Source organism: Cricetulus griseus, chromosome 3 (assembly GCF_003668045.3).
Source record: "Cricetulus griseus strain 17A/GY chromosome 3, alternate assembly CriGri-PICRH-1.0, whole genome shotgun sequence".
Taxonomy (NCBI): Eukaryota; Metazoa; Chordata; class Mammalia; order Rodentia; family Cricetidae; genus Cricetulus; species Cricetulus griseus.
The window spans coordinates 3981140-3992151 of record NC_048596.1 but is presented as its reverse complement, the minus strand read 5'-3'; the positions used below and the strand labels follow the sequence as shown (position 1 = coordinate 3992151).

Below are 11012 nucleotides of genomic sequence, written 5' to 3'. Positions count from 1 at the left end.
GAGGAGGAGGAATCTAGGCTCACAGGAGAAGCCAGGAGACACAGAGAGCAAACAGGAGGTGCACGATGGAAGAGAAGTAATGCCATGTGATAGAACATAGTGATGGGGAGGTCCTTCTGTGTATATGTTTCTCTTATTGGTTGATAAATGAAACACTGATTGGCCAATAGCCCAGCAGGAAGATGGGGCGGTGAGGGGGTACCAGGCCAGGAGAAAGCTGGGGAGAGGAAGGCAGAGAGAAGCCACAAAGAGACTCCTTGTAGCTGCCAAAAGAGTAACGTGATGGATTATTGGTAAGCCACAACTTCGTGGCAATACATAGATTATAGAAATGACTTAAAATTAAGACAGAGCTACCTAATAAGAAGCCGGAGTCATTGGCCAAACATTTTTTACTTAATATAAGTCTTTGTGTGTTTATTTGTGGCTAATCGACTGCAGGACTATGTTGGGCAGAAACCTCCGTCTTCAACACAGATTAATATAAATGGGTTAATTTAAGTTATAAGAGCTAGTTAGGAATAAGCCTAAGCCATTGGCCAAGCTTTCATAATTAATGACAAGTCTCCTTGGCATTATTTGGGTGCTGGTAGGTGGGACAGACTTGTTACATGACTTACCACTGGATTGGTCTATATGTTTCTTTGGGGTCTTTGAATAACTAGAATTCATTTATTCATTCCCAGGTATTTATTTAAGCACTCACTAATGTGTGAGGCATCTGTGATACAGAATGAGTTCCATAGGCACCTTGCCATAGCTGAGCATATATTCAGATGGTTGTCATTCTAAATGGCAAATCCAAGAGAATGCTACATCAGAATATATATATTATCTATCTATATAAATATCTATACATATATCTATATGTCTATATCTATCTATATGTATGCATGTATATATATGTGTGTGTGTTTATGCATGCATGTATGTATGTATGTATGTATGTATGTATGTATGTATGTATGTATGTATGTATACACACACACACATTCACAAACAAGAATATGAAGGTATAGTTTTTTTGGGGGGGTTGGTTCTTTTAGTCGTAGAAGGGTGCCCATGGGACGGGAAGTGAGTCCTTCACCTAAAATTCACAGTTTGCTGTTTGTGCTGGGTCGTTTACAGTGCAACTCGCTTGTACCCCTGCCTTGGGGACCTAAGAGCACTCCAGTAAGCAGAGATAAAGTAGAGATTCCATCAGACCAGAGACGCCACAGCAAGCCATAGGCCAGTACGGGAGCGGTCATGGACTACAATTCCCAGAAGGCGTTGCGGCACAGCGCGCGGAGAGCTGCGTCATCTGCGTGCGCCTCCCGGTCAGCGGGCGCAGGCTGTGGAAGCATGGCAGTCGCTGAGGCGGAGGTGGTGTCAGCTCTGACTGCAGACTCTGCAGGGACAGCCGCCACCCCTGGAGCCGCAGCCGCCCCGCAAGCCCAGCTCTCCAAGGCCGCCCTGGCTGCTAAGCTGTTGTCGCTCAGCGGCGTGTTCGCCGTGCACAAGCCCAAGGGGCCCACGTCAGCCGAGCTGCTCAATCGGCTGAAGGAGAAGCTGCTGGCAGGTACTGCAGCCCTGGGTTTAAGTCTCACTTTAGTACTTATTTATTTACTGACTCAATGTGCGCGCTCAGGGGTCGAGAGAGAGAGAGAGAGAGAGAGAGAGAGAGAGAGAGAGAGAGAGAGAGAGAGAGAGAGAGAGAGAGAGAGAGAGAGAGAGGAGAGAGAAACAGAGAGGAGAGAGAGGGGAGAGGGAGAGAGAGACAGACAGAGAGAGGCAGAGACAGAGAGGAGAGAAGAGAGAGAGAAACAGAGAGGAGAGAGAGAGGGAGAGAGAGAAACAGAGGAGAGAGAGAAGAGAGGAGAGAGAGAGAGAGGAGACACAGAGAGAGGGAGGAGAGAGAGAGAAACAGAGAGGAGAGAGAGGGGAGAGAGAGGGAGATGGAGAGGAGAGAGAGAGGGAGAGAGAGAGAGGAGAGAGAGAAACAGAGAGGAGAGAGAGAGGGATAGAGAGAAACAGAGAGGAGAGAGGGAGAGAAACAGGAGAGAGAGAGAGAGAGAGAGAGAGAGAGAGAGGGGAGAGAGAGAAACAGATAGGAGAGAGGGGAGAGAGAGGGAGAGAGAGAAACAGAGGAGAGAGAGGAGAGAGAGAGAGAGAGGAGAGACACAGAGAGAGAGAGGAGAGAGAGAAACAGAGAGGAGAGAGAGGGGAGAGAGAGAGGAGAGAGAGAGAGAGGAGACAGAAACAGAGAGGAGAGAGAGAGGGAGAGAGAGAGGAGAGAGGGAGAGAGAGAGGGAGAGACCGTTGAGTTGAATTAACTCTGGACTGAAACCCAGGGCAACTTGGGTTGCAGGCTCTTTTCTAACATTGGCCACGTGAGCTTCTCACGGGAGGGTGTGTGTGTGTGTGTGTGTGTGTGTGTGTGTGTTCCTGTGTGCGCGTGCGTGCGTGCGTGCGTGCGTGCGTGCGTGTGTGTGTGTGTCTAACATTGGCCACGTGAGCTTCTCACGGGAGGGGTGTGTGGTGTGTGTGTGTGTGTGTGTGTGTGTGTGTTGTGTGTTGTGTGTGTGTGTAGGTCAGAGGTGATGATGGTCATCCTCAGAGAAGGCTTTCCTTTGATTTCATATGTTGAGGCACAGTAGCTCTCTTGAAACTTAAGACAAGTCTAGCTACTGAGCTCTCTCTAGAGAACAACCAGCCTGGCTCCCCCAATGCCATGTGGTATTCATGTGGATGCTGGAGATCCAAACTCTGGTCCTCGTGAATGTGTGGCAAGCATTTTACCCTGTGAACAACCTCACTTCCGGTCTTGGTTTTACTTCTCGTATTAAGCCTTGTCTTTGCTGTCCTATAGAGACACGGGGATGAACAGTGGCTGTCTCTTCCCTTAACTATGCTTGCAGTCTTGTGATTTCTGCAGGCTTTAGTCATTAAAAAATGAAGGATATAAGTAATTTGGGCCTCACTTGGCACTAGTACAGAAACCTCTTACATTGTTCAGTGTCTGCTGGAAGACTTTGTCTATGTTTGTTTGTTTGTTTGTTTTGAGAGAGGCTTGTCTTGAACTCACTATGTAGTCAAGGGTAGCCTGGAACTCACAGTGATTCTCCTGCCTCAGCTCCTGAATGTGAAACTTACTGGTGTGCACCTCCATAACTGATCTTAAATTGTTCTTTAGACATGGAATCAAACTATTCTAATAGGAATTTGCTGATTATGACAGGTCACGTCCAACTTTAAATGTTTAGTGTCTAATTGGTACATGCTTCCAGAAGCTAAATGCTGGTGTTAAACCTGCTCATTTGTTAAGTGTGATGGTTAACTTTGATTGCCAGTTCACAGTGACCTAGAATTTCCTGGGAAAGAGAATTTCAGTAAGGGTGTGAGTGGGATTGTCTGTATTGGGTCTGTGTGTATGCCTATGAAGGATTGTTTAGATGAGTTCCCTGATAGGAAGACCCAGCCTACTGTGGGTGGCACCATCCCCTAGACAGGGCATCTTGACACATGTGAGATTGGAGAAATTGACGAGAGTGCAAGTTAGCTGATCATGAAGCACGCATGCCTTCCTTTTCACTGTGCTCCTGACTGGATGTGATGTGACCAGCTGTTTCAAGCTCTGTGATGACAGACCATAAGCTGGAGTTATGAGCTAAAAATAAACTCTGAGTTACCTTTTGTGAGGGTATTTTATTACGTACTTGACGACACTAGAATACTGAGTTTTCTTTACACTCCATTTCCTGTCAGGGGATATTGAACTAAGGGATAGGACTGATGGTGTCAAGGCTGTTGCTAGGCTGGTTGCTGGGCAACACTCAAGGAGATGGTGGCACCCTTCCTCCTTGTCTACAGTACTCATGATTGGGATGCTCTGTATCACTTCCTGAATGCCATCCTAACACCACCTCCTACCCACCCCCCACCCCTACCCTCACCCCTCACCCCTGTCAGAATCACCTTTCAAAATGCTGACAGTAGGACAGTATTCTGTCCTGTCCAGGGTTGATAAACACCGATTCACTCATAGTCAGCTGCCACAGTTAACATCCTTTACCCATCCTTACTGTGATTTCTGTCATTGTAGGATCCCTTCTCTTCTGTGACTTTGAACCTTCCAAGGCCTGAAGCATACTATGTTTTTTATAGTTAGAAAGTGTAACACGGAAAAATAAAAGACCCAGAGACTGATATTGGGGTTCAAGCTTCAAGCTGAAGACCAGAGAAGCGAAGCAGCCAAGCCAGTGGCTCTCACCTCTACCCAGCTGAAATGGCAATCCTGTCTCCAGGAATCCTCAGAGGCAAAAGCTCTCAGTTCCTGTCTTCTCCTCCTCCTTATATTCCTTTCTCTGCCCAGCCATATCCTCCTGTCTCCACCTCCCTAGGCTGGGATTAAAGGCGTGAGCTCTGTTTCTCTTTTAGACTGATTCACTCTTGTGTATCTCAGGGGGGGCTTGAACTCACAGAGATCCACCTGCCTCTGTCTCCTGAGTCCTGGAATTAAAGGTGTGTGCCACCACTGCCTAGCTTCTACAGCTAACTAGTGTGGCTGGCTTTGCTTTCTGATTTCAGGAAATCTTTATTAAATCATAAATAGTATATCACCACAAGAAAGGAACTTCAGTGGTCATCCATAAACACTCATCTGAATAATTGGTTCAGAAGACTGGACAAAATTTCACTAGTGTGGCAGAGACCTTATGTGTGTGTGTTAGAGATAAATTTGGGCTCAGACAAAATGATTGGATTTATGAGACCTTTATACTGTGAGACGTATCAGGATTCCCTAATGTATCTGATTGGGGAAGTACTTCTGTGTATGTGTTTGTCTTACCAAATGATAAATAAAATACTGTTTAGCCAATGAGGCAGCAGGCTAGACAGGACTAGGAGTCAAAGAGGATTCTGGGAAATGTAGTAAGAGAAGTGGTGATCCAGGCAGGAAGTGACATAGCAAGGAGACTCATATTTAAAGGAGAAACAGGAAGTGTCCTTTTTTCCCCTCCGCTCCTGCTCCAGCGGCACAATGTGATCCACCGGCAAGGAGGGACGCCAATAAGGCATCCGATAGATAAGTCTTATAAAATATATAGATTTATGATAATTAAGACTGAGCTAACAGGTGAGAAGTCCTAGTCATTGGCCAAGCAGCATTTGAACCTAATACAAGTTTCTGTGCATTAATTGGGGCCCTAACTCTGGCAGGCGGCTGCTGTAAAGCGTGGCGGTGGGGCTCCTCAGCCTTTGGCGGAAAGATTTATCGTAACGAGTCTTTCACGGACAGATCCATGGTATATTGGAAGGTGAGGCATTTGAAGTCCAGGCCTAAATTTTGAGCTATGGTTCTCAACCTTTCTAATGTTCTGTGACCCTTTAATACAGTTCCTCATGTTGTGGAGACCCCAACCATAAAATTATTTCCATTGCTACTTCATAACTGTGATTTTGCTACTGTTACGTATATAATGATCTGATATGCAAGATGTCTGATGCAGTACCCTGTGAAAGGGTCATGACCCACAGGTGGAGAACCACTGCCTGAGCGGCTCATGGTGCTTCAGTTGTGTTCTTCCCAGTGTGGCGATGTCCTGTCTGAGGGACACTAGGACTGTTGCCTGATCTCAGATTCCGAACCAGTGGGATGATCATGCTGTGAGGCTAGGGGGCCCAGCACTCCCTCTGAAGGGTTAATCTGCCTTCTCCACTTCCCCTATGGCCGGCTTCCTTGTCTCTGCCCTGCCCTCTCTTTTCACTTCATGTCATGTTTTCTGTCCCCTGCTGTCAAAGGCTATAAAGTAGTTTGATGGGCAGAGGGACAGAGTACAGAGATGGCAGTTGTCACAACAGTGAGAGACAGGGAACAGGGTGACAGTTGTCACGACAGTGAGAGACAGGGAACAGGGTGACAGTTGTCACGACAGTGAGAGACGGGGAACAGGGTGACAGCTGTCACGACAGTGAGAGACGGGGAACAGGGTGACAGCTGTCACGACAGTGAGAGACGGGGGAACAGGGTGACAGCTGTCACGACAGTGAGAGACGGGGAACAGGGTGACAGCTGTCACGACAGTGAGAGACAGGGAACAGGATGACAGCTGTCACGACAGTGAGAGACAGGGAACAGGGTGACAGCTGTCACGACAGTGAGAGACAGGGAACAGGGTGACAGCTGTCACGACAGTGAGAGACAGGGAACAGGGTGACAGCTGTCACGACAGTGAGAGACAGGGAACAGGGTGACAGCTGTCACGACAGTGAGAGACAGGGAACAGGATGACAGCTGTCACGACAGTGAGAGACGGGGAACAGGATGACAGCTGTCACGACAGTGAGAGACAGGGAACAGGATGACCCTTGTCATAAGGATGGGAATGTGACATGAGCTGGACTGGGAGCCTTATTTTTTTCTTTTTATTAAATGCAAGGTCTGCACCAGGTCCTCTAGGTTATGGCTGGTAGCTTCTGTTACTGGGGGACTCCTAACTTTGGGTGTCTTTTGCCTGCTCTTGGGGCTCTTTTTCTGCTGTTGGGTTGCCATGTCCAGCCTGGATATGAATGCTTTTGCCTTGTCTGATTGTATCTTGTTTTTTCATGTTGGTTTTTGTGTCTTGTAGGCCTGCTCTTTTCTGAAGAAAAATGGAGGGAGAGTGGTTCTGGGAGAAACGGGAGCATGGAAAGGGGTGAATGGAGGGGAAACTGGTCCAGATGTATTTTCTGAGAGATGAGTCCATTTTCAATTAAAAAAATGCTTCGGAGGTCAAGCGGTAACTTCGCTGTTCCATACTTGCCACTTACCGTCTTGTTGAGATTAGTTTCTTTAATGAATTGAAGGTTTTGCTCAAGAGAGCAGCAAGTAAAGCCAGTTTGAGGGCTGAGTGTAGGGACATGAAGCCCTGTGAGGTGCTTTTAGAGTTGGGAAGCACCCGGGAGGGCGGAGGAACCTGAAGATATTTAGAGAGGTTATCTGAGGACCTTTTAAACTAGCTGCACGTGCCAGACCATGCCATTTTCCAGCTGCAGGGGTATCGCTAGAATTCACAGAGTTAGCTTAAATATTGACTCACTCGAAACTGTTTTCCTTGGGGTTGCAAAGATGGCTGTGCTGATAAGAATCCTGGCTACTCTTCCAGAGAACACAGGTTCTATTCCCAGCCCCCACTGGGGTCTCATGTCCATCTGTAACTCTAGTTCCTGGGGCTCTGATGCCCCCTTCTGGCCTCCTTGGGCACTGCATGTATATGGTACACAGACAACCAAAACATCCATACACAGTAAATAAATAAACAAATCAGAATCGTTTTTCTTTTAAAATGAGTTCTATTTTCTAGTTGACTAATTTTGAAGTACTGTTTATTTTTCTTTACGTGCGTGTGTGTGGGGGGGTGTGGATGCATGTGTGTGGAGGCCAGAGGTTATCCTCAAGCACCGTCCACCTTGTTTGAGACACGGTCTGTCACAGGCCTGGAACTCACCAAGTAGCTGTCTTCAAGCCTCAGAGACCTACCTGTCTCCCCTTGCCCAGCTCTGTGATGACAAATTCATGTTACCACACCCAGTTTCTTCCATGTGTGTCCTGAGTTTGAGGTCAGGTCCTATGCTTGCATATCGAGGGCTGTACCAATTGAGCTATTCCCTGGCCTGGCTACTCAGTTTTTATTGTTTTGGTTTTTGAGACAGGGTCTCACCATGTATCCTTGACCAGCCTGGAATTCACTATGTAGACCTCCCTGGCCTGAAACTCATTGCTGTAAGCATGTAGCTCCACACTGAGCCTGCCATACATTTTAAAATCTGCTTTTTGCTAGATAAGTGGCCATCGGCTTACATCTGCATTGTCTTAATTTTGAATGGGTCTTCTTGTCTGAATTCCTCCTGACTTATCTTGGTAATTACTCTTTTCACCCTGGTCGCTCTTATAGAAGCTGGGATGCCTTCCCCAGAGTGGAACAAGAGGCAAAGGCAGACGTTGAAGATTGGACACGGAGGGACGCTGGACAGTGCTGCACAAGGTGTTCTGGGTAAGAGACACGAAGGAAGTTTAATAGCACTCCCCTGTAATGCCAGGAATACTAGTCGAACACAGATTAAATCATCTGAAACCCTGACTCCTCAGCACACCCTGGAAGGTTCTAGTTGCACTGTATTTACAGTGCTTCTAGGAAGCCCTTGAGTGGTGCAAAGCCACAGCACCCCCAGCACCCATACACAGCACCATGCAATATCCAGCACTGTATAGCACCCAGCACCACACAGCACACAGCACACACTGCACAGCGCACACACAGCACACACCACATAGACCGTACACACTGCACACACAGCACACACCACACAGCACCACACCACACACTGAACACACCACACACACCACACACCGCACACACAGCACACACAGCCCACAGCACACACAGCACACAGCACACACTGCACACAGCACACACCACATAGACCGTACACACTGCACACACAGCATACACCACACAGCACCACACCACACACACTGAACACACTGCACACACTGCACAGCTCACACACAGCACACACCACACAGCACCACACCACATAGACCGTACACACAGCACACACAGCACATACCACACAGCACCACACCACATAGACAGTACACACAGCACACACAGCACACACCACACAGCACCACACCACACACACTGAACATACCACACACACCGCACACCGCACACACAGCACACACTGCACACAGCACACACCACATAGACCGTACACACTGCACACACAGCACACACCACACAGCACCACACCACACACACTGAACACACCGCACACACTGCACACTGCACACACAGCACACACCACACAGCACCATACCACATAGACCGTACACACTGCACACACAGCACACACCACACAGCACCACACCACACACACTGAACACACCGCACACACTGCACACTGCACACACAGCACACACCACACAGCACCACACCACACACACTGAACACACCGCACACACTGCACACCGCACACTCAGCACACACTGCCCACAGTACACACTGCACACAGCACACACCACACAGCACACACTGCACACAGAACACACAGCACCATCATCTCTTCTACACTTGCATGGGGCTTTGAACAGAGTGTTGAAGCCGAGCAGAACAGTTAACACACCATGTATGAAACCATTGTGTTTGGAAAGCTGTGGCGTGGCTGCCGTCTGTGGACCTGGATTATGGGAATGACTTCCTCCTTTTACTATCTCATAACATGGTTGGCTCTGTGACTCTGTGGGCTTCTGCTTCCATCTAGGAATCTGGAATTCTGGGCTCCCTCACAGGCCTGGGTGACCATTTCCCAATGCCAAATAAAACGTTGCCTGACATGTTTGCTGAGAGAAGCATTGTATATGTGATGTTGCATTTCAGCATGTTGAAAGAGCAAGCCAGTGTATCCCTGAAGTGGAAGGAGAGAGGTTGGGGAAGTGGGCATCTCTCCAGTGCCTTTTTCCCTGGCACACCCTACTGTGTCAGGAGATCTCGCTAAGTCATAAGTACACTATAAATAATGATCCCTAGCTGTTTATTAGTCTTGGGCATGGGACAGTTGTGGGGGCATTGCTATGTCTAGTATAACCTCAGATGAGTGCTCTTTAGAATATAAGCCTGATAGTTCTCAGGGGGAAGCATTTGTGTTTCACAGACATCTATAGGTTTAAGTGCTGTGGAAGAAAACTTGGTAGTATTGATTGAGAGGAGAAAAACCATCTGTCCTTTTAAATGTCTTGTTTGAGAACTCTGGTAGAGGTTCTGAGTCTCACCTTTACGGGCTGTGAAGATGCGCACCCATAGGATAGGGTGTGTTTAAAACTCCCTGAGATTGCACCGTAGGCACAGGAATGCGTATATTGGGCCTCCTGTCATCTCCATCCCCACGTACTAGAACAAACATCTATTGCTCTATGCGATACTTGACTTGAGTCAACCCTCCTGCCTTTGCTCCCTGAGAGCTGGGATTAAAGGCGTACACCACCATGTTGGCCCTATAGAAGCTTTTTGGAAAGAGTGAGATAAAGATACTGATGAAGAAGGCAGGAAGCACAAGCAATCAGAGGGGCTTCCTTTCGGGCCAACTGAAGTCAGAGTCGTCCTGGGTTCAGGTGAGCATGTGGACTGGGTTTTTCCTGTGACCGATGCTGGGGTTGTGTTTTTCTGTGGTGTGTGTGCTGTTGTTTCCTTTAGATCAGGCCTCTCCTTCCCTACCAGGGAGAGTCAGGCTGGAGGGGATAATGGTTGGTGTCTCCCCTGCCCCGCCCCCCACTGAGTCCCTCTGCTGTCCTGTTGTTCCCATCATCCCATTGTGACTTTCCTGTGTTCTTTCTCCCTTTCTCTCTTTGACTCCCATTCTACCTTATCTTGATTCTGTTCTTGCTACATGTTATACGGGACAGCTTTTGATCTGCCGTCTTACTGGGAAGTACTTCATGCGTTTTAGAAACTGTTCTTTGTATTCATGGTACAGATCCCGGATCTAAGGTGAAAAGTAAATGTGAAATATATTACAGGAGAGCTTGCAAAATGAGCTAATGTAAGAGCTGTTGCCAGGAGCCATCTCACCACAATGTATTACAGGAGAGCTTGCAAAATGAGCTGTCAGAGCTGTTGAATGTCAGAGCTGTTGCCGGGGGCCATCTTACCTTCATCCTTAGAACCCCTGAGCAAGTTAGGTTAGGTCACAGGGTCCGGGGTCAGCCAGAGTTAATGTTGCTGGTCAGGTGACTTAATAAGATTATCCTGGAGTTTCCAGGTAAGCCCAGTGAGCATCTTTAAAAGCAGATGAGGCACCAAGGAAGTCAGGACATGGCAGTGGAGGCTGCCGTGATGTGATTGCTGGCTTTGAAGAGAGAAGGGACCATAACCCAAGAGTGTGAGTAGCCTCTAGGAGCTGGAAAAGGCAAGACATTCGTTGGGGAAGCTTTTAGCTGTGGCTTCTCCTCAGGACCACAGAAGTGGCACGACATGTCAGTCCCCGGAGTT

The 11012-nt window shown here is 47.9% G+C and overlaps 1 protein-coding gene across 1 annotated transcript in view; it reads left to right on the top strand.

The window, feature by feature from the left end:
• Window positions 1-1310: 1310 nt before the first annotated feature.
• Window positions 1311-11012, top strand: part of Trub1 (TruB pseudouridine synthase family member 1) — a 48566-nt gene continuing 38864 nt past the window's right edge. The window contains exons 1-2 of the mRNA XM_027406897.2: window positions 1311-1561; window positions 7917-8015. Coding sequence (XP_027262698.1) covers window positions 1345-1561; window positions 7917-8015 — 316 coding nt within the window. The 5' untranslated portion in view covers window positions 1311-1344. The remainder of the gene's footprint in view (window positions 1562-7916; window positions 8016-11012) is intronic.